Below are 23,915 nucleotides of genomic sequence, written 5' to 3' on the forward strand. Positions count from 1 at the left end.
TCCCTCCCTCCCTCTCTGTTTCTCTCCTCGCATACACACAGGGAGACTGTCTCCTCTCTCACTTAAGGGTTTGCTTCTCGGGGGTTAACAGCCATTGAAAGCTGACTTTGAGTGCGCGCTAAATTCAAAGTCTGAAGAAGAAGTAAAAAGAGGCAGAGATTTCCCCTTGATTTAAGACAGCAAGGTATTTGTTACCTCCTTTCAAAAACTTTCACAGTCTGAAAAAAGTCACTCAAAAAGTTACAAGCTGGTGCTCGGCTGTGCGTCAGCGTTCCCAAATAGCTCGGGACTTTCCACAGCTCATGTTTATGCACAGCTGTCTTATAAGCGTACCAATGGCTGAAGGTAAATCCAGGACCCGTAATGTATCGCTTTGGAAGTGACTGCGTGTATCCAGGTGGATCAGTAACTGGGGAAATGTATGCTTGATGAGATGAAGTGACATTTCCAATGGGTGGAACAGAGCGTCTTTGGTTATTTGCCAGTTTATGTAAGGTAAGAACAAGGCCTGCACAACTTAAAACTCCTTGGTAAAACAGTTTATTTTCTAATTTCTGCCTAATTGTGTTCCCAGGTGCTTTGCAATACTATTTAATGTATAATGAATTCTGTACACACTTTGGACAAATAATTTCATTCAGCAAACACTAACTCTCACCTCTTATTGTCCTATGCCTCAGGTGGTGCTGCTGACCTGTGAACAGCACTCAAACCCTGTTGAGGTTGAAATTAGGTTTCACTCCTTCCCTTCCAGTCAAGATCCAGACAGCTACGAAGTCACCTGCAGGAGTGCAAGTAACCGTCTGGTAAGAACAGTAGCACAGGTGGATAATGGCAGAGATACAATGGTTTTGGTTTCATTTGCCTTTCTATAGGGCTGGATTTTAGTTTGAGGAACGGATACATTCTTCTAACACCTCTACAGGTGTATGCAGAGCCCATTGATCCCTCAGCGTGCTCAACTGATTGCAAGACGTCACTGAGATTGGTCGAGAATCAAAGGGGATATAACATCTCATTGAGAGCCTCCAAGAATGATGCCACACTTGAGACAAAGACCTTTCACTTATGTGAGTCTCTGTGAACCTGAGTGCCACAATCCTGATGAAGAAAGGTAAACAAGCCTGATTATTTTGAATATTGATATGTTGGTTAATGATGTTATCTCTCTTCTTGTCTCTACTGGTTTCCACTCTGTGTTTGCATCCAGTGCCAGTGGCCCTGTCTTCGCTTCATGTACACAGTACATCGACTTCTGCTCATCTGACTTGGAAGCTTCACAGACAAGAAAGCCTATCCACCCTGAGTCTGTACAACACTCACACACAATCTGTCACGCACATCTTTAACATGAAGCCCTCAGAGGTAGCGAAGTCCCAGTACACAGTGATAGGTCTCCAGCCTGGCACACGCTTCAAGGTCAAAGTTGTGGTGACTACGCTGCTCAAACAGCATAATGTCATCTTGAAGCAGAGATTCAGCGTCGGCATCGAAACAGGTTTTATACATGTGCTCTACTACAACCACATACCCATAACTTCAACCTTAAAACTGACTGTAGGCAGGGTGGACTCTGTGGTCTAAATTGATGATCATTTCTGTCTCCAGCTCAGTGCCCCCCTGGTTGGCTGGCCAATGGGAGAAGCTGCTTCACTGTGAGAAGAACAGGTTTCACCTGGAATGAAGCCCAGCACAGCTGCAAACACCTGGCAGCTGGAAGTCACCTGGCTGACCTGAAGACCCAGGAAGATCTGCTTTTTGTATCTTCTCACCTGCTGAACCACAACAACCTGCTGCTGCTATGGACTGGACTCAGTGACCAGCAGGTAGCTTTATTTCATAAACATGCGTTTTAAGGAGAGGTACTGAGGAGAAAAGCTTTTTATTTTTCATTTCATCCTATCTGCAAGAGCCGTAATGATTAATAACTTAATATTATGACTTTGATTAATTTTTCCATTTACTTTGCTTTTGTTTTCTTGTGAACATGCATATTTATATATAATTTAACAAGGGATGACATTTGAGAATTTTCATAAATAAACAAGCCTTTAAAGTTTAAAGAGGTATTTGTCAAAAACCTTTCAATGAGATATTTACAATGCAGTACATTATTTTTACACCCTGCAGGAGTGAAGTGGTTGTTCTATACCTCAAGACTGTGTCATAATCACACAAAATTTGATCCTGCAGGATATGGAGAATTATGTGGAAAGTTAAGTGCAGGGCTGTAGATTTGAAAATCATCTGCACAACATTTTCTCACACTTACACAACTTCGTACATAGGGACATTCTCACACTGTGTAAAAGAACCTATACAAAGGAAATGTCAAAGATTTTGTCTATAGAGAATTATGATTATATGTTTTGAGAAAATAGCCTTAATGGTTTTATATTGACAGTAAATAGCAAAGTATCAAAAGGTAATACCAGTTGTTGGATATTTTTTATGATTGGTTGAAATAGTTTATGAAAATACTTATCTTATAGATATAATAGATAGGTACATATCTTATAGATACACGTTATTATAACAAAATTTAAAAAAAAATGGTCTAAAAATAAATTTACTAGATGGAACAAATAATGTATTCCTATATGTATGTATGTATGTATATATACATATATATATATATGAATAAATGTGAATATGATGGTATGTATTATAAGTTGCTGAAACTGAAATAAAAACTAAATTAAAAACAAACCCAAAAAATTGGCCCAAAATGCAGCCCAAAAGTTTTCATTTGGGCTGCCTTTACTGTAGCCTGCAGTGAGGTCCTCACATATCATGGTATGTCCTCTGTCACAAAATCATAGACCTCAACAGTATTGTAATGACAGGGATCTTGTGATGCCTGTGTAAACAGCACATAATCTTTCTTGTCTGTCACTCCACAGGAGGAGGGCCAGCCTCTCTGGTCTGATGGCGCATCATATAACCTGACAGACACTATGAAGACATTCCTGCCAGCCAATCAGACAGACTGTTTTGCCCTTCAGAGGAATGCCACGGGACCAGGATACTTTCTCACTCCATTCTTCTGTAACATCCCCTTACCCTTCATCTGTCAATACCAAAGTAAATAACTTGTGCAACACATCACACTCTACATTATTTAATGTAACATTTGCTAAAACAGTGTCAGTGTCCTCTATTATCTAATATTGAATTTTAACCACCTTTTACCCACACTAACTAGTTAACTCAAACTATACAATTTGTGAACACTTTTTTGCCCTATTTCCCCCTCAAGTTGTTATGATGTTACTCTGTTTTCCTCCCTTTCACAGCCCCTCGAGTCCCTCCCTCATTCTCCTTGGACCTGGTTCAGGTGACAGAGCAGCAGGTGGAGCTTCGTTGGGGTGACTTCTCACCCTTGAACTCACTTGATCATTCATCTTTTGAGATATTCCTCCAGTACCAAAAGGAGGCAAATGGAGAGTTGGGGCACAGTGACGGAGGTAGAGGGAGGAGATCAGAGGACAAAAAGGGAACACAGAGCCAGAGCAGTCTTAAAAAGATTGTGAAAGTCCCCATCTCCCTCTCTTCCAGAGGAGTAACTGTGGCAGGGTTGTCTCCAGGGAGCGTCTATTCTTTCACCCTACGAGCCTCTCACCCTGCAGGCTCCACCTGGAGCTTGGGGCAGACACAGACTGCATACACTAGTGAGTCTGCTGACAACCCGTTACACACATAGGTTAAACAAACAGAGCAAAACAAAAGGCAGCATCTTTTGCTCACAAATGTAATTCCAAATGTGTATGTTCTATTTCTTACAGGGCCGCTTCCTCCTCAAAACATCACTGTTGGCCCCATTACAGTCAGTCAGATTAGTGTTCACTGGATGCTACCAGATCCACAGTATGTGGCTGGATGGACATTTGTTGTTCGCTATGTGGACATGTCTTCAAGAAAAGAGAAGATTGTTGGAATGACCAACATCTCCTGGTCATCTCAGACTGAGGGAGAGCAGTCATACACTGCTTTGATTGGAGGGCTGGAGCCTTACAGGAAATACATGGTTGAAGTTTACACAGTCACCCAGCATGGGATAGAGAGCTGTGGACAGGCGCCCGTGACTGTACAAACTGGTAAGCGTGTAGCAGCCGACATTTTGACATCTCATAGCAGGAAAAGCACAGGTGTTACTAATGACATTAATTATCGCTCAGTTCTATTCGGGGGCTCCCACTGTGACAGGGAGCCAGCATGTACAATTTATATGTTTTCAGTGTTTCCTCTGGGGGGGGGGGGGGGGGGGGGGGGGGGGGGGGGGGGGGGGGGGGGGGGGGGGGGGCAGCTCTCCCGCTGCTGTGCTCTGCTCTCCTCCACTTTGTTTAACAACTCCTCCCTGTCTAATGTTACTTGTCTAATAAGATTACATTAAAAGTGTGAGTAACGTAACGCTAACAGCGTTATATAATTTACACTCACATCACATCTGATTACAAGTGTGAACATTAAAATACTATTTTTTACCTAACCATCGTCATTTACGAGTCAGTAAAAGGCTTATGATAGGCTACCTGACTAGCGTCTTCTTCATCTGTTGTCTTTCTGTTCTTAGAGAAGTATCTGAACAAGCTCATCTGAAAATGCAGTCAGCAGTTAATACATAATGACGTGTAGATATTAGCTTAATGCTATCACTTCGTTTACCCAAGTTAGCGTCACTGAGTTGGCTAATAAGTCTACCTTTTCTCCGGTAATTCGCTGCCTTATTCCTCACGACTACACTTCTCTGACTCTCACCTGGTGCCTGACGTGATGTCACTTTCAAGGCCGCGCTCTCGCGAGTAATTAACTCCAATAGGATCCCCCAACCACCCCACTCCCTCCCTCCCTCCCCTCTCCTCCCCTCCCCCCGCTGTTGCGCTCATCATCACACAGGCTGTGAAGGTGGAGAGATGTGGCGGTGGTGCATTTGCGACAATAAAAAAAAAATAAAAAAAAAAATAAAAGAAATTTGAAGGCGTGGCGGCTATGATTTAGCAGTGGCGGGCCGCCACTGCTAAATGAATGTAGAGGAAACACTGGATTTGATTTGAATTTCTGGGACAAACTAGAAAGGTCTAGTTTGAAAATCAGAGCAAGGGTCGTAGTAGGATGGCCCCTCTGCAGCGAGATCCATGTCAGTGGGAACAGGCAGGGAGGAGGCGTGGACCGTCGGACGGGGACCCCTAGGTGGTGCGGCGGTGTTGGAGGGCTGTTCAGGGTGATCACGGTGGAAGTCGGTGATGAGGTCAGGGTCGACAATATGGCGAGCAGGAATCTAGGACCTCTTCTCCGGACCTTAGCCCTCCCAATCGACCAGGTACTGGAGCTCCCTTCCACGACGACGGGAACGGATGAGGCGCAGAACCGAAAAAAACTGGTCCCCCATCGATGAGGTGAGGAGGAGGCGGGGCCGCCGGCGACAGAGGGCTTTCGTGGACCGGCTTCACTTTGCACACGTGGAAGGTGGGATGGACACGCATGGCGCGCGGAAGCCTCGGTCTCACCGCCGTTGGACTTATTACCCTCTGGATGGGGAATGGGCCGATGAACCTGGGAGCCAGTTTCTTGGATTCCACCCGGGGGGGTACGTCCCGGGTGGAGATCCGCACCTTCTGGCCGACCTGGTTGACTGGAGCAGGAGATCGCCGCCGGTTGGCCAGTGTAGCGACTCACGGAGCGCTGGAGGGCAGTGCGTGGTTTGACCCAGGTTCGGCGACAGCGGCGGACGAAGGCTTGGACAGACGGACAGGAAACCTCCTTCTCCAAGGCCGGGAAGAGCGGGGGCTGGTAGCCGTAGGCACCCTGGAAGGGCGAGAGGCCCGTGGCGGAGCTGGTGAGGGAGCTGCTGCGACTAGGAGGACGGATTCCGGGAGACCAAGCAGCGAAGGGCTGTCTCCATCTCCTGGTTCTTCCGCTCAGCCTGCCCGTTAGACTGGGGGTGGAACCCAGAGGAGAGACTGTCAGTGGCTCCCATCAGGCTGCAAAACTCCTTCCAAAAAACCGAGGAGAACTTGGTCGGACCACATCGACAGGGAGACCATGCAGGCGGATGGTCTCAGTGGCAGTGGCACAAAGTGGGCCATTTTGTTGAAACGGCTGACCACAGTGAGGATGGCTGTGTTGCCGTTGGAAGGAGGAAGACCCGTGACAAAGTCCAAGGAGACGTGTGACCATGGACGATGTGGGACTGGGAGAGGCTGAATGAGTCCCGCCAGAGCATGATGGGAGTTTAGGGAGGTTTAGGCTGGTTGCAGATAGAGCAGGCCTTGACAGAATCGCGGGTGTTCTCCGACCCCAGGGGTTGCGGGACGTACAGGCGATTAGACGGGCAGACGCTAGGACCAGGTTGATCCTCGGTGACAGGCCTCACTCTCTCCTCTATATCCCAGGTCAGGTTGGCGATGACACAGGGAGAAGGAAGGATAGTGGCAGACCCCTCAGTAGAATCCTCCCCCTTCACGAACTGCCGGGACAGGGCGTCAGGCTTGACGTTGCGGGACCCTGGACGGTAGGAGCGGGTGAAGTTGAACCAAGTTAAGAATAAGGACCAGCGGGCCTGGCGGGAGTTCCGTCTCTTGGCTGTTTGGACATATTCCAAGTTCTTATGGTCGGTCCAAACCAGGGAGGACTCTTTGGCGCCTTCCAGCCAATGCCGCCACTCCTCCAGAGCCATCTTCAACGCCAACAACTCTCTGTTCCCGATCTCGTAGTTTATCTCGGCCGGTCACAGGCGCCGAGAGAAGAAAGCGCAGGGGTGGAGCTTATGGTCGGAGAGAGATCTCTGGGACAGAACGGCTCCCACCACTATATCGGAGGCGTATCTCCATATTATATTATATTACGTGGATGGGGGGGAAGGCGGTTAAATTGCACATGGAGTCGACTAGCCACCAAGCAAGGATGCGGGGTCGTAACTGGAGATGAAGACGGGCGGATGATGCCTGCAGCCAGGGATTCATTTATGTAGGTCTCCGTGGCCTTCCTGACAGGGACAGCAGACAGGGAGTACAGAGACCCTTGGGTGGTGATGTGCCAGGCAGGAGATCGATGGCGGAGTCATAGGGCCGATGCAGAGGCAGAGACGTCGCCTAGGCTTTGCTGAACACCTGGCGGAAGTCGTGGTATTCCCCGCAGATGCCAGGCGGGGCCCTGGAGCTGGGAGTGTAAAGCGGCGGGAAGCTTGCTTAAAGCAGGACAGGAGGTGCCCCACTCTCGGATGGTCCCCGTCTCTCAGTCAATGTTGGGATCGTGCCGACGGAGCCAAGGATGACCCAGGATGAGAGGCAGGCGAGGTGAGTCCAGAATGTGAAACTGAACGGTCTCATGGTGGTTGCCGGAGAGGATCATGGGAATCTGGACGGTCTGGTGCGTGACTGTGCCCAAATGGTGGCCGTCATGGGCCCGAGCGGGAACCGGGTGAGGTAGAGGAACATGCTCGAGCCCCAGCTCCAGAGGCTGGTTCCCTCGTCAATGATACAGGCGTCCGCCCCAGAGTCTGTTAGGGTGGCCAAGGTGTGGGGGCCTTCAGGAAGGATGCCCGGGCTTGGAGCAGCGGTCTTTGGTTGTGGGGAGTTTTGACGGTTGTTGGGCTCACCAGTATCCTCCCTGTTCACTGGGCACTTGGAGACAAAGTGACCTGCCTGCCTGCAGTACATGCACAGGTTAGACTGGCGACGACGTTCCCGCTCCTCTGGGGTGACAGAGGTGCGGCCCAGCTGCATTGGCTCGGACTCCCCCTTCTGTTGCCCAGGTCAGGTTGGCGATGACACAGGGAGAAGGAAGGATAGTGGCAGACCCCTCAGTAGAATCCTCCCCCTTCACGAACTGCCGGGACAGGGCGTCAGGCTTGACGTTGCGGGACCCTGGACGGTAGGAGCGGGTGAAGTTGAACCAAGTTAAGAATAAGGACCAGCGGGCCTGGCGGGAGTTCCGTCTCTTGGCTGTTTGGACATATTCCAAGTTCTTATGGTCGGTCCAAACCAGGGAGGACTCTTTGGCGCCTTCCAGCCAATGCCGCCACTCCTCCAGAGCCATCTTCAACGCCAACAACTCTCTGTTCCCGATCTCGTAGTTTATCTCGGCCGGTCACAGGCGCCGAGAGAAGAAAGCGCAGGGGTGGAGCTTATGGTCGGAGAGAGATCTCTGGGACAGAACGGCTCCCACCACTATATCGGAGGCGTATCTCCATATTATATTATATTACGTGGATGGGGGTGAAGGCGGTTAAATTGCACATGGAGTCGACTAGCCACCAAGCAAGGATGCGGGGTCGTAACTGGAGATGAAGACGGGCGGATGATGCCTGCAGCCAGGGATTCATTTATGTAGGTCTCCGTGGCCTTCCTGACAGGGACAGCAGACAGGGAGTACAGAGACCCTTGGGTGGTGATGTGCCAGGCAGGAGATCGATGGCGGAGTCATAGGGCCGATGCAGAGGCAGAGACGTCGCCTAGGCTTTGCTGAACACCTGGCGGAAGTCGTGGTATTCCCCGCAGATGCCAGGCGGGGCCCTGGATCTGGGAGTGTAAAGCGGCGGGAAGCTTGCTTAAAGCAGGACAGGAGGTGCCCCACTCTCGGATGGTCCCCGTCTCCCAGTCAATGTTGGGATCGTGCCGACGGAGCCAAGGATGACCCAGGATGAGAGGCAGGCGAGGTGAGTCCAGAATGTGAAACTGAACGGTCTCATGGTGGTTGCCGGAGAGGATCATGGGAATCTGGACGGTCTGGTGCGTGACTGTGCCCAAATGGTGGCCGTCATGGGCCCGAGCGGGAACCGGGTGAGGTAGAGGAACATGCTCGAGCCCCAGCTCCAGAGGCTGGTTCCCTCGTCAATGATACAGGCGTCCGCCCCAGAGTCTGTTAGGGTGGCCAAGGTGTGGGGGCCTTCAGGAAGGATGCCCGGGCTTGGAGCAGCGGTCTTTGGTTGTGGGGAGTTTTGACGGTTGTTGGGCTCACCAGTATCCTCCCTGTTCACTGGGCACTTGGAGACAAAGTGACCTGCCTGCCTGCAGTACATGCACAGGTTAGACTGGCGACGACGTTCCCGCTCCTCTGGGGTGACAGAGGTGCGGCCCAGCTGCATTGGCTCGGACTCCCCCTTCTGTTGCCCTGGTGAGGATGAGGGACTGGTGGAGCCCCCTCGGGAACGGACAGACGGCGGGCGAAGAGGGACCCCCTGCCGCTTAGTCTGCGGGCCTGGATACGGAGATCTATCCGTATAGCCAGCTCTATCACCCCGTCCAATGTGGAAGGAATGTCATGGGAAACCAGCCCGTCCTTAATGTAGTCAGCCAGACCGTGGAGGAAGGCGTCACAGAGGGCGGCAGAGTTCCAGTTGCTCTGGCTGGCCTTGGTACGGAAGTCGATAGAAAAGTCGGCCACTGTCCGGTCTCCTTGCTGCATACCCATAAACCCCCCTGCAGTCTCTGAGCTGAAAGCCCCCAGGCCGAACACTTTGCGCAGCTCTCAGGCGAACAGCTGGAAAGAAGTGCAGGCTGGAGATTGTCCCTCCCACTCAGCAGTGCCCCACAGACGAGCCCTGCCCGTCAGGTGATTGATAGTGAAGGCCAGCCTTGCCTCCTAAGCTGCGAAGGTGCGGGGCTGAGGGGAGAACAGCAAGGAACAGTTTGTTAGGAAAGGCCCACAAGTCTCTGGGTCTCTATCATAGCGCTCCGGAGTTCCCACCCAGGGCTCGGGGGCATCTCTGGGCGAAGGGGAAGCTGGAGCTGGTTCTGGTGCCGTTTGAGCTGGTGAGTGTATGGCAGCAGCGGGCTGAATCAGGAAGGTCCTCAGTTGCTGCATTTGCCCTATTAACGCTGCTAGCGCCCGTCCATTAGCCTCAGCCACCTGTCTAGCTTCCGAGGCGGCAGTGGACATCATGGCCTCGTGCTGCTGGAGAACGCTCACAGTTCTCTCGAGGCGTATCAGGGGTGTGGGACTGGACGCTGGGTCCATTTCTGGCCAGATTGTACTGTAATGGGGTGTGGTAGGACTCAATTTCAGCTCAACCAAACAGGTGAAAAATTGGTAATGACTTTTATCAATGAACCAGTAGAGATATTGCACACAGGTGGGTTTTGGGGATAGAGGAAGGGGGCCGGGGCCGGGGTGTTGCGGAGTAGGTGAGTGGAGTGGGTTGGAGAGGCTCACGCGCGCGCGCACGCACGCACGCACACACACACACACACACACACACACACACACACACACACACACACACACACACACACACACACACACGAGTTGGTAGGAAGGCAAGGGTACCGTTAGGAAGCAGGCTGGAGACGTAGTTGAGGGTGCAGGAGGATCGGAACCAGGTGAGCAGTCAGCGGGGTAGACCAGGAAGGAAAAGGCAGGCGGGTAATCGGGAAACCATCAGGGAAGCACTTACGTTGCGACGTCGGAACTGGAGAACCAGACAGCCACAGGGACAGGCAGACGGGGACTAGGAAGCGCACAGACAGAACTCGTGGTCGGGGACAGAAGGCTGAGGCGTTTACCGAGACGAGGCAGGATGGTCAGGGACGAGCAGAGTCGATACAGGGAAGTCAGTCCGGAGATGAACGCTGAAAAGTCTTGCATGATACTAAGAACAATCTGGCAAAGAGCAAGTGAACTGGGGATGTATATATACTGGCCTGATTGGAGATAGAGTGCAGCTGGGGGCAACAGGTGAGGACAGTGAGGCTGATTAGGAGGTGTGGCAGAGTGGAGAGTTAGACAGAGGCATATAGCAGGCTGTGACACTAATTCTCTGTGATTGCTACTGTGGATCATCTAAGTGATCCATGTAATCAAGGTAGTATACTTGCTTTTTTTTTTTTTTTTTTTTTTTTTTGGCGAGGTTGAAGCAATTTTGCTGTTGATCTGATCTAGAGATGTTTTTCTTCTGGGAATTCACACCACATATTGTCAAACACTGATAAACACTGAGGATGTCCTGCGTTAAGAACTTACACATCACTAGACTTAGGTCAATGTGTGAATACAGTCTTCATGAATAGAAATTTGCTGATTTGCTGACCTGCCAACCAATGCAGATAAGTTGGAGATGTTTTAAAATTTACACTATGAGTTCAGTAATTGTCCGAACTAAAATCACGTTCTCATAATTATGCATGAGTTGCTGTGGTCACTTAACTGACCCACATTAGCTGACAACTCAGTAACATTCTGCTGTTGTGCCTCTTAGCGGTGAGGGCCCCTAGTGGTCTGTTGGTGTTCAGCGCGAGGGGAAATCTGACCGTCTGCTGGACCAGTCCACCTGATGACCCACCAGATGGTTATCACATCACAGCCCACCCACTCAGTCACCCCAGTGCCTCTTCACTGTGGATAAACCAATCCAGTCCTGGTGCACTCTGGATAAATCAGACTATGTGCGTTGACTTGGGCACATTTACCCCAGGTCAGACTTATGAAGTAGGAGTGGTTGCACTGAAGAAGGATAATGACAGGAGCCACAGGACCAGCGTCATACACACCACAGGTAAGAGGAACAAAAATTCTGCCTTTGACAATGTGGACATCACTTTTAACCACACTAGCTGTTTTGTAAAACTATCTTTGTCTCTTTGTATGTGCAGATCCAAAACCAGTTCAGGTAGCAGTCCCTCTTTCAGTCAGCGCAAACTCCGCACAGCTGTACATTCAGCATCCACAGCTGGGTCTGATTGATGGGGTGAAAGTGTGTGTATGTCCAGGAGTTTGTGACACTGCATGTGAGGGATTATGTGGGTATTCATGTGACTGGTACTCCCTCCCTGCTGGTGTTCATCTTGTAACTCTTAGCAACCTCAGTCCAGGATCAGAGTACCAGCTCAGGGTTCAAAGCACCAGCCGGGAGCAGACGGGACCACCTTACTATACCCGCCCCATAAAAACAAGTGAGTTATCTCTGTTAATACTAGTACATACAGATGCAAATATTAGTCAGAACACTGAAGACACAACAAACAGATTCGTATTGCCTCTAATTTAGAGGTGTCAGCATAAACATTAAGATTCAGATTCACTTCAGTGAATTCACAACATAGTGGGTCCATTACCAATCTCACACCGGGACATACACCTATCACCTCCAGCATTTTTCTCTTTTACACCACTAAATTTTGGTGGTAAGTAAATAATCAGTGGTCACAAATATCAACAACATTAAGGCCAAGTTTTAAGTTAAGACAGATATTATGTTGTTTGATAGATATTGTACCTGATATGATGTGAGAGCAGATAGATCCGTTTGTGGCAAACCCAAAATCAAGGTATAACACATTGATGTGTTTGGGTGTTTTTTCTTCCTATGTTCCTAGATTAGAATAAAATCCTAGATTTACAGAATGAATGTCGTCTTTGAATATGTTCTTAAAACAAATGTATAAAGAATTTTCTGTGTTTTCATTTATACTGTTGTATTATAATAATTTATTCTAACTTTTTTTTGTAAAATACTTCATTTTATGATTACTGTAATGATTCTCTTCTTTTCTTTTTTGTGGTTAATTAGGAATTTTGAAATACCCAAAACCAAAGGTAATTGTTATTTTTAGTATGTTAGAGAAAATTACATTATGGGTTGTGGGATGTGGTTTGTGATTTTAGGTCTGGTGCCTCCCAGCAGAGTGAGGGAGGGCGTGGTGACAGATTCATCCATAGAGCTGCTTTGGGATCCAGCACAAGGGCGGGCTCACAGCTACGAGGTCACCTGCCTCAACTGTGACCATTCACGAATGGTAAACAAACAAACAAAAAAAAATCTTAAAATAATGTGAAGGTTTTCCCCTGTAGTTTAGGTTTAGGAGGCAGCTTTGTGGAAGTTTGTATCTGAGTCTGGATCAAGAATTAAGTTAGAAGTTTTTTCACCAACTGCAATTACTAATGAAGTGCATTCTCACGGTGACCAGTAGTTAGCATGTTTCTATGTTAAAAGAAATTATGTATGTATGAGTGTAACTTCTCCTCTAGACAATGCTGTGAGAATTATAATAAAGCTCTTATTGCTACAGGTGCAGAAGGTCTTCAGTCACAATGCAGTGTTTTCTAGTCTGACTCCAGGCAGGCTCTACCGCTTTGCAGTGCGAACAGAGAGAGAGTCCTTCACAGACAGTTCGCCCGTCACCATCAACATCACTGCAGGTAAACATGCACACACACATGTGCACACGCTGCTAAATCTTTCTTTTTCTACTAACTGACTACGTGCATTGTATTCTTTATGTGCCAGCTCCCAGCCCAGTTGAGGTGTCTCTCATCAATAAAACCACATCATCCATATGCATTACTTGGAGTTTGGTCCGGGGAGTGTTGAGCGCACTCATGCTGTCAATCAAAAACGGAACATCCAATCAAGAGCTGATCATTTCTCATCAGGAGCCCAGGTCAGTCTCCCTCTAGGTCAGCCAGCACACAAATTATTACAGTTTTATGAGATTGGAATTCCAATCCGCTGATCCAGACTTTCTTTTATGACAGCAACTGGTTACAACATGGATTTTTCAAACTTAGTACTAAAAAGCACTGACTGCTAGAGCTGTGTGTGTTCACAGATCTTACAACTTTGAAGGCCTCGCCCCTGGAAGCCAATATAGAATTGATGTGATTTGCACCAGTGGGAAAAGGAAGAGCAAACCTGCTACTATGATCCTCCATACTAGTAAGTTTAAGATATTTGCTTTACCTAATGTGGCACCAAATATTGGTTGTGAGTTTGCCCACATTTGCATGTGTGTGGGAGAGAGAAAGAAAGAAAATGATTTTGATTAAAAAATTAATGTAGCAGAAAAGGAGTATTCGTCAGAAGAGAGCAGATAGATAGATAGATAGACAGACTTTAATTTTGCAAACATAAAATGTTTACCAAAGACATTATTCACATTAAAATAAATGCACAAAATGATGTTTGGACCTCAGTACTTCTTTGCCTCCGGTTTTTCTGCTCAAAAAGTATAATAATAAAGTATGTAAAGAATTCACCTACACCTGTATTAACTTGTGTATTACCCAGAGTGACTGATGACAATGATCGTGTCAGTATATGGTGTCGCATGCTAACCAGAATCTTGTCTCCAGCCCCAGAGGTACCACAGGAAGTGGCTTTTTCAGAGCAGGCTGTGACATCTGTGTTTGTCACCTGGAGACCACCACCAGGACAGGTGGAGAAGTACAAGGTAAGACATGTATTCCAATGTATCTGTCCAGAGGCAGAGACAGGCACTACTGTTTTTTACACCACAGTAACTTTCTGACATTACAGTCATCTGTCTTATACACACATTACTCACAATGTTACTATTTTTCCAAGGACGAAGGAGGCAACTTGTGTCAGGTTCCGTGCTCACCTGTTGGTTACTTAGCAACTGTTGTCGGCACACCGCAGATACAGTTACCAACTCTTTAAAGATGTATGACCTCTGTAAAGCCATGGCCAGGAGGAATGACCAAGCACATTACATGCATGCACAATGTAAAACCCACATTAACATAAAGAAAAGAGAGACATTGGTATTATTACAGAGTTGGTTAACCAAAAAAATTCACTATCAGTAAAATTTATTTTTAAAAGCCAAAGTAAGTATTCAGTGTTCCGTTTTGTTTTTCTCAGCTTGTTTTTGGCCTGCTGTCCGTGGACAGGAAGTCATGGATTCAATTCCTTCTCCTGGGCACGAGTTACGAGGTCAGGGATTTGATCCCAGGGTCAGACTACGGTGTCAACATTCAGAGTGTGTTGGGCTCAGACACCAGTCAGGTGGTCCACAGAGAGCTCAGCACTCGTAAGAGACGCAGAAACACAAAGACACACAAGCCTAAATGCACATTATTTAAATACTGATCAATAAGGATCTTCTTCAATCAGAAGAAGGAAAATAATTAAATTGTGGCCTAAATTATAAACACTGTAGTTGTAAAATTGCAATCATCATTTTCCAGGTCCAGCAGGATTATGTGCCCTCCATTTGGACACTGTGAACTCTTCCTCTCTCTCTGTGAGCTGGGACACTGCGTTTGGAGAGTTTGACTTCTACATAGTCACTGTCGCTAACACCTCGGTCACAAACACACTCACCATACCCAAGGAGGAGCGGGTTGCCATCGTTACAGGGCTGGTGGACGGCTGCAGCTACAACGTGAGTGCTGAGAGAGTGAGGGGAGTGACAGCGGGGAGCGCTGCCTTTCTGACCATAACCACAGGTAGACGATATTACAGGTGACGCACCGGTCAACACCCCATTGTTATCACCTGGCCTTAACGCCTCTTCATTTAATTACAGAGACTTTCTCCACCTCTATGACTCTGTTTCTCCCTTTCCTGTCCTCCATGAGTGCCGGCCCGTGTTCGAGGAGTTCATGTCCTGAATGTGTCTGCACGTGCATTCTCACTACGCTGGGAGCAGGCGGTTGGGTGTATGGATCATTACCAAGTGAGCCTGCTACCTAACCACGGAAAAGTCACAGTGCACCCTGGACATGATGGATACATTCAGGTACATATACTTTTTTTAACCTAAAAAACTCTGGGGGCCACTTGGACAACAAGACAGTATAGTTCACCTAAATACCATCAATGCGGTGTTATCAAGGGAGGAGGTGTGGCATTGTAAACTTTTACGTCTATAGGTGAGATGATACTGAATGTACAAACTACATGCACACAACCACACATGCATTTTCTCTCCTCCCATCCAACCAAGTACCGCCCCATGCTGGCTCTTTCCGGCTGGCAGGTGTCAGATACCCCACAAAATGTAACCTTACACACAACCCGCCACACACACACATAGAGAGCACGCAGAGCACAGAGTTGAGTAATAGATCTCATTATTTATTAAGTTGGCCTCATGAGCTCAACCCTGAATCATTCATTTGCTTAAGCAGCTCTCCCCAGAGAGTGAGAGAGACCAGAGGGAGAGTGTTAGCCTTGTGCTAACGAAAGGACCCACTGCCCTTCCTGGCTAACCGCTAAAATTTTGGAATACCTCAAGATCCGTCATTATCAACACCTGGACAACTAACCCTTTGACCTTTACTCATGCCACTAACCAGCTTCTAGACTTGGAGTCACGCCTGCTCAGCTCAGTGGATTACCTGTTGGCCACTGCTAACACTTGTGCACTAACACTGGATGCAGCTGTCCTGGCGAGGCCTCTAACCTGCTGTGACTAAACTAAAGCTAACTCCGCTACCCAGCATGGCCTTCTCACTCACCCTCCTGCTCACACTCTGCCTGGGACAGGTACATTCGCAGGTAAGAATTCAACACTCAATATCTGATATTGCTTTTTGCACACAGATGTTGACACACTCAAATATACCAAGGATGAAACATACGCTTACAGCTCTGGCACGTCTTGCGTTTCAGAAAGAAAGATATGGTAATAAGCATATAGAGTTTGAGTTGAGGGCATGCACACTCATGTTTGAAAAAAATGCCTGGTCATATTTCTGGGAGTAAACTATACTGAGAGGTGTTACTGTGACTCATTGCCAACCAACATGCTGGTGTCATAATTGCAAGAGTTGTTTGCTACTCACACAAAAGCAGAAAGAGTGCAAACAAACGGATAAAGATGCAAACAGGTGCAGGCACAAGCAGAAACAAGCTGCCGTCCATTCACAACCACCCACCTTCATATAGCTTAAACAGATGGTTCCTCTTCAAATGGAGTTGTGGTGGAGAGTCTTATTAAGGTACAGCATAAACTAAAACAGAAGGCTGAGTGCATTTTGGGTGTGTATGTGTGTGTGTTGTGACCAGGTGTCTGTGTTCTGCTGTTTTCACAGGCTGATGTGGTCAATGTCAGTCCAGGGACACAATACAGTGTAACGGTCACGGCAGCCTCCTCCTCCAACATTAGCCCAGGAGTCAGCCGCATGATTAATACTAATGAGAGTGGTGAGATGTGCACACACACACACACACTTTTTTTTTGTTGTTTGCGTGGGCTTTGTTTTTGGGTGTTAAAGTGGCGTCAGGTTCTCATCTGCCCTCTGCTGTTTCCTTCAGTCCCTGTATAGTGTGTCCAGTACACACACACTGAGGAAAAGGAAATTAGTACAGTAGATGTGTCTGTGCTAGTGTGTGTGCGTGTGTGTGTGTGTGTGTGTGTGTGTGTGTGTGTGTGTGTGTGTGTGTGTGTGTGTGTGTGTGTGTGTGTAGTCTCCCTTCCATGTTTAATTCCTTTTAGGTAACTTAAGCCTGAGCTTTTGAACGGCAGGATGTGAAATGCCACTGCTGTGTGAGGCCTTATTCATCAGAGTTCGGCCCAAAACACACTCACGCAAGCCCACAAAAACACACACACACAAACACACACACACACACACACACACCCACACCCACACATACACACACTAAAAGGATCAGCCCCACCATAGACAACAACGCTATTCTTCAAATGACTCTGCTGCTCTCACTCTGCTAGTGTCCTGCTGAGATCTAAAATATAGAAGTTGTTATTTTACACAGCAGACTGAAAAGATGGGATAATGCTTGATCCCACTGAGAACACACTGAAAATAAGAAATTATGTTAACGCACGTATATACTATCTTCTCTTCTTCATACACTCATCACCTGCAGTACCTGGTCCACCTCTAAGCCTAGAAGGAGAGGCCGTAGGTTCCAATGGTATTCTGCTGTCCTGGACCATGCCACCTGATGTCGACAATATTGATGGATATGTCATCAGGTAGTTCTTTGTTGTTTTCTTGAAAAACTGTGATTCAGGATCTATTTGCATGGGTTGTGTATCTGAAATTCAGCATTCAAGGTAACATTATTGTAACTGTCTCCAACAACAAAATTGCATATTCAACCACCATAAAGGAGAGTCTGACCCAGTAAGAAATGCTAAATATCATGAATTTAGTGCCAAAACAGGCCAACAGGCCAGACAGCATCAGAGGGGAAAGCTACGACATTCACAGAAGAAACAGAGGGGTATAAAAACAAAAAACATTTTTCATTTAAACCAACTGTGTGTGTTTCCTGAAACAAGAAAGAATAAGGCAGTTTAATGCACTAGATTTATGAAAAAGATGGTTTTACACGTTTTTTTGAAACAAGTTGATTTGCATTGAAAACAAGTTGAACCTTTCCGACAGTATTAGCAGCTCTTTTTTCACTGTTTATGAGAAATGAACTCTTTAAAGACTCACTTCTAGTCTAACATGACCTAACAATACAGATTTCTTTCACTCAACAACACATCAGGTTTACAAAAAACAATCTGCAAAATATGACTGTGGTGTAGTATAGTGAACATCTGCCAAGTACTTGAGTAAATGTTCTTAGTTACTTTTCCATACTGGTACTTTTGCACCTGAATCTGATCCAGCCTCTTCATACAAATATGTTGTGAGTTAGGAGTCAATAATCTTAAATATATTTCTTTTTCCCTTATAGGTACAGGGAAGTCTGTCCCTACCCTGATCTCACCTTCACACAGGTGACCAAGAACCTGGACATACCAGAGACTCTGCTCACTGACTTCACCTCAGGGTCTACATACCTGATTCAGGTAGGATACTTGCTGCATGATTCCAAATTTGATTATATTGTAGCTAGTAGGAATTTTCTTTGGTGAGCTCAATATTTGAATTAAAAAGTAGTAGAATAATTAAATAGAAAAACTTTCCTAAAGGGATACTACATACAAGACCAATTTCCATGTATGTTAGTCTTGGATATGTGTGTATATATATTTAGTTAAATATTCATAATTAGAAGATAGAACAATCTTTGTTTATCTCATAATAAACAAATTCCTGAAAATGTATTGTGGTGTGGATGTGGCTAGCTAACACAGATCCCACAGGACCAGACTATTCTCTCGATCTAGCTGAATACAGGTAATTGATCCTGATTGCATTATTAATCAGGTAAACAGATCTATGGATCAGCCATGGCTCTTTCCACTGTCTGTTGTCACTGAGCTTGAATGTGATCGTGCTTATTAGTTTTTGGAATTCATTAACCCGCAATGACCTTCATACAAATGGACTCTGAGAGACTGACAACACATTGTGATTAAACGAGCACATACTGTTTTTGTATGTGTGTGTGCGTGTGCGTGTGTGTGTGTGTGTTTGCGTGTGCATGTATCACATTACTACACTTCACCTGTGAGTGTGTTGGCCCACTAAACCACGCAGAGAGCTCATGAGCAACTTCTTCCTACTTTTCCTCTGCCCCAATATCTTGCAGACTTTTCTGTTTTCTGTTCATGATATTTATACCTCAGCAGTCAAAAGTACAGATGCAGACACATACACATAATTTTGTCTATTAATGGGTCCTTCATTTGGAGTTAACAGAAAGAAATCTGGCAAGGTGATGAGTACTTCATTAAACACATGAAGTGATTAAATGATTAATACAAATTAAGTACTAAAAAAAATCAACTTGTTTCAAGACCGTTCCACAATCATGAGCAATGGTAAGAGTAGCATTGGTTGATCTCTATGGTATTTTTTCTGCTGTGCTTTCCATTGTATTGCTATTCATTATATTATATTATATTATATTATATATTATATTATATTGTACCTACTGTTTGTATTAAACTGCACTTTACACATGTTGCGTTTGCTCCCTATGCTTTACAGGCTCCTCTGTGAGCTGACAATGTTCTTCAATTAATGGCATTATGAAATACTTAAATAGAATAGGAAATTCTTGGGGCTGGAGCTGAAAATAAAGCTGTTTTTCCTCTTTCTTGATTAAGTGACATTTTCATTAAGTATCCAGTATTTTTCATAGTGCTCCAGTATAAAAAAAAATATGATAAATTTAAGCTGGATATGGATGTTACGAGATAGTTTTGGGGTGGTATACTTTATTATCTATTCGCTGTAGATTAAGTCCCTGTTAGCCTGATAAAGCCTTAAATTGCATTTTTACTTCATTATCAGTTAATTTTCATTAATTTTCATGAATTCTATTTGAATAGCTGAAAAAAAAAATCAAAGATGTTGTACTTCAGCACTTCAGAGGCTAATCAACCACACACACTGCTCTTGGTGATTGTGTTGTGATCTGTTTACATACTGTTAACATACCTGGTGTGTAATGTTGTATTACTGTTGTGTGTTCTGTGTTACTGGGATCACTGAATCACCTCTAACAAGGTGTCGTTCCAGTTGTAACCATTGCCTGATGTTCGCACCTAATTGGGATCTGATGACTGCCCTGCTGACAGGAGCATGAATTAATCATTAAAAGCAGTACCTACCAACTCTCTCTCCCTCTCTCTGTCTCTCTGTAGGTAGCAGCCATAGTTCCAGCTGGAATAGGAACGTTCAGCAAATCTTTATACATAAAGACCGCTGAGTCCCGTGGGTACCCTTGCACATGCACACACTTGCATAATGATTGCAAAATCTAAAATAAGAGTATTGTGCTGTGGGGTCCAAAAGTCTGAGACCTCCCTGTATGTACGTGTGTGTGTGTGTGTGTGTGTGTGTGTGTGTGTGTGTGTGTGTGTTGTGTGTGTGTGTGTGTGTGTGCATTCATGTGTGTGTATCTGTCCTGCAGCCCCTGGTCTGGTCACCAACCTGACAGCGTTTGCTCAAAACCACACCTTTGTCATGGTTACCTGGTTCCTGCCACATCGCATCAACGGCCTAATCACTAAGTTTGCTGTCAAGGCAAAACACGCTCGTACCGGTCAGACGGTCCGCGTGCTGGAGGTCAATGCAGAGGACATCATGACCGGAGCGCTGCCTCACTGCAACGTACAGTCCTGCATTATACTGTCACCTCTGTCTGTCTTCTTAACTGTACTGTTACTTTAAACTGTTCTGTTTCTGTACACTTCTAATGTCAGGATTATAAATGCTACCTAGGCTCAGAGCTAACCATCTGTGCAACATAAGGCTAGAAATGAAATTTTTTTCTCTTATTTTACCCTCTGTGTATGTCCTCTATGATGTTGTGTGTCTAGGATGCAGCTGATATCCTGTCTCGTGCAACTCCGAGTCCATTGGAGATAACAGCCTCATCTCCACCCATCACCCTCTCCGCCGTGCCCCCTGCAGCTTCCTGGAGTGTGCCCATATCAGTAGGAGTTGATCAGCTGCGACCTTACACTGCCTATCTATTCGAGGTGTCTGCCTTCACCTCTGATGGAGAGGGACAGATAGCCTCCACTATGGTCCGCATGCCAGAGTCAGGTGTGGAAAAAGAAGCTATCAAGGCTATAGTTTTTATTTAATTTGTGTATTAGATGGCTATAAGCATATACATTATATACTGCATATGTGAAAAACATAATTTCTGTGTCTTTGTATATGTCAGCCCCAGAAGACTCACCACAAAACTTCTCTGTACTGAACATGACGTCACGATCGATCTCCGTGTCCTGGAACTCTCCTAACATTATCACAGGGAAATTCACCTACATGCTCTACCTTTACGGACCTACAGGTTATTAATTATTCTCTCAGAAGAACACATGTACACATAAACGAGCTCAGACTCTAAATTGGTAGAAATCTATAAAATTTTCTATTCCTTCTTCGCCCCAGGATATCTGTATGAGAACAGCACAGGAGACATGCGGTTTGCTTTTACTGGTTTGACCCCCTACACAAGGTACACGGTGGCCGTCCGAGCCAAAGCAGCAGGAGAAGTGGGCCCGGCAGCACAGGAAGACGTACTTACACCTGCTGAAGGTGGGAACACTCATAAACTAATGTACTAACACATTTCCTTTTGTTTTTAGACATAATCCCCTTAAATCCACAAAGAATTATTGATGACAATAAAGTCCAGTGAATGCGTTGAGTGTGTTTTCTCCACCTCTATGTCAGTGTCTAACTCTGTCTGCTTCTGTTTGTGTGTGTAGCGCCCAGTGCAGTGCAGAATCTGATGGCAATAGCTGAGGATTCAGTTTCGATCCGTGTGACTTGGAAAAGCCCTGCTCAGCCTAACGGTCTGATCACTCAGTACAGACTGCAGGTCCTGGTAGCCGACACCCTGCTGCAGGACATCACCCTCACTGCAGAAGTTGTAAGTCAGTCTTATCCAATCACAGCTCACTACTGTTGTAGAAAAACAGAGCCTGTTCAGTCGAAAAGGTTGGATCAAATTAGACTGTCAGTCCTTATATAGACTTACTGTGCATATTAAAGAATAGTGCTCTTGTGGACCTGTAATTATTCTTTTTCAGTGTAATTATTGTATAAAAACCTGCAAACCCCAGTCATGGTGAAGCACATAATATAATGAAAACCTATACAATCATTACAGTGAAAGGAAAACATCTTTGAATTTTAAAACATCCACTTCACAAAGACATTGATTAAACTCTTTTTTTGTTAAGAACAACTGAGAATTTTAAGATTAAGATAAGATTAAGATAAGATTTACAAAGGAAGTATTTGTTGCATCACGTCGTGGGATGAATTGCATTAGACTGTACTGTACAGATGCTGTACCCACTTCCTCCACATGCCTCTGTGTAAGCTGACAAATCTCTACAATCATTGGGATTATGGCACATTTATATAAACATAACATCTCCATATGCAAGCTCTAAGCAACTGCCTATCTATTCGAGGTGTCTGCCTTCACCTCTGATGGAGAGGGACAGATAGCCTCCACTATGGTCCGCATGCCAGAGTCAGGTGTGGAAAAAGAAGCTATCAAGGCTATAGTTTTTATTTAATTTGTGTATTAGATGGCTATAAGCATATACATTATATACTGCATATGTGAAAAACATAATTTCTGTGTCTTTGTATATGTCAGCCCCAGAAGACTCACCACAAAACTTCTCTGTACTGAACATGACGTCACGATCGATCTCCGTGTCCTGGAACTCTCCTAACATTATCACAGGGAAATTCACCTACATGCTCTACCTTTACGGACCTACAGGTTATTAATTATTCTCTCAGAAGAACACATGTACACATAAACGAGCTCAGACTCTAAATTGGTAGAAATCTATAAAATTTTCTATTCCTTCTTCGCCCCAGGATATCTGTATGAGAACAGCACAGGAGACATGCGGTTTGCTTTTACTGGTTTGACCCCCTACACAAGGTACACGGTGGCCGTCCGAGCCAAAGCAGCAGGAGAAGTGGGCCCGGCAGCACAGGAAGACGTACTTACACCTGCTGAAGGTGGGAACACTCATAAACTAATGTACTAACACATTTCCTTTTGTTTTTAGACATAATCCCCTTAAATCCACAAAGAATTATTGATGACAATAAAGTCCAGTGAATGCGTTGAGTGTGTTTTCTCCACCTCTATGTCAGTGTCTAACTCTGTCTGCTTCTGTTTGTGTGTGTAGCGCCCAGTGCAGTGCAGAATCTGATGGCAATAGCTGAGGATTCAGTTTCGATCCGTGTGACTTGGAAAAGCCCTGCTCAGCCTAACGGTCTGATCACTCAGTACAGACTGCAGGTCCTGGTAGCCGACACCCTGCTGCAGGACATCACCCTCACTGCAGAAGTTGTAAGTCAGTCTTATCCAATCACAGCTCACTACTGTTGTAGAAAAACAGAGCCTGTTCAGTCGAAAAGGTTGGATCAAATTAGACTGTCAGTCCTTATATAGACTTACTGTGCATATTAAAGAATAGTGCTCTTGTGGACCTGTAATTATTCTTTTTCAGTGTAATTATTGTATAAAAACCTGCAAACCCCAGTCATGGTGAAGCACATAATATAATGAAAACCTATACAATCATTACAGTGAAAGGAAAACATCTTTGAATTTTAAAACATCCACTTCACAAAGACATTGATTAAACTCTTTTTTTGTTAAGAACAACTGAGAATTTTAAGATTAAGATAAGATTAAGATAAGATTTACAAAGGAAGTATTTGTTGCATCACGTCGTGGGATGAATTGCATTAGACTGTACTGTACAGATGCTGTACCCACTTCCTCCACATGCCTCTGTGTA

General features: G+C 45.7%; 1 protein-coding gene across 1 annotated transcript in view; it reads left to right on the forward strand.

Annotated features, from left to right (window-relative positions):
• The first annotated feature begins 575 nt into the window (after nucleotides 1-575).
• The window catches only part of ptprq (protein tyrosine phosphatase receptor type Q), a 43,481-nt gene continuing 20,141 nt past the window's right edge, over nucleotides 576-23,915 (forward strand). The window contains exons 1-26 of the mRNA XM_056388162.1: nucleotides 576-806; nucleotides 926-1,070; nucleotides 1,211-1,498; nucleotides 1,609-1,826; nucleotides 2,904-3,084; nucleotides 3,297-3,671; nucleotides 3,786-4,097; nucleotides 11,195-11,491; nucleotides 11,589-11,888; nucleotides 12,601-12,731; nucleotides 13,005-13,134; nucleotides 13,223-13,376; nucleotides 13,545-13,651; nucleotides 14,068-14,165; nucleotides 14,600-14,768; nucleotides 14,926-15,186; nucleotides 15,319-15,479; nucleotides 16,777-16,888; nucleotides 17,576-17,684; nucleotides 18,401-18,515; nucleotides 20,262-20,331; nucleotides 20,531-20,730; nucleotides 20,940-21,168; nucleotides 21,293-21,421; nucleotides 21,523-21,669; nucleotides 21,843-22,003. Coding sequence (XP_056244137.1) covers nucleotides 672-806; nucleotides 926-1,070; nucleotides 1,211-1,498; nucleotides 1,609-1,826; nucleotides 2,904-3,084; nucleotides 3,297-3,671; nucleotides 3,786-4,097; nucleotides 11,195-11,491; nucleotides 11,589-11,888; nucleotides 12,601-12,731; nucleotides 13,005-13,134; nucleotides 13,223-13,376; nucleotides 13,545-13,651; nucleotides 14,068-14,165; nucleotides 14,600-14,768; nucleotides 14,926-15,186; nucleotides 15,319-15,479; nucleotides 16,777-16,888; nucleotides 17,576-17,684; nucleotides 18,401-18,515; nucleotides 20,262-20,331; nucleotides 20,531-20,730; nucleotides 20,940-21,168; nucleotides 21,293-21,421; nucleotides 21,523-21,669; nucleotides 21,843-22,003 — 4,734 coding nt within the window. The 5' untranslated portion in view covers nucleotides 576-671. The remainder of the gene's footprint in view (nucleotides 807-925; nucleotides 1,071-1,210; nucleotides 1,499-1,608; nucleotides 1,827-2,903; nucleotides 3,085-3,296; nucleotides 3,672-3,785; nucleotides 4,098-11,194; nucleotides 11,492-11,588; nucleotides 11,889-12,600; nucleotides 12,732-13,004; nucleotides 13,135-13,222; nucleotides 13,377-13,544; nucleotides 13,652-14,067; nucleotides 14,166-14,599; nucleotides 14,769-14,925; nucleotides 15,187-15,318; nucleotides 15,480-16,776; nucleotides 16,889-17,575; nucleotides 17,685-18,400; nucleotides 18,516-20,261; nucleotides 20,332-20,530; nucleotides 20,731-20,939; nucleotides 21,169-21,292; nucleotides 21,422-21,522; nucleotides 21,670-21,842; nucleotides 22,004-23,915) is intronic.

Source organism: Seriola aureovittata, chromosome 10, assembly GCF_021018895.1.
Source record: "Seriola aureovittata isolate HTS-2021-v1 ecotype China chromosome 10, ASM2101889v1, whole genome shotgun sequence".
Lineage (NCBI taxonomy): Eukaryota > Metazoa > Chordata > Actinopteri > Carangiformes > Carangidae > Seriola > Seriola aureovittata.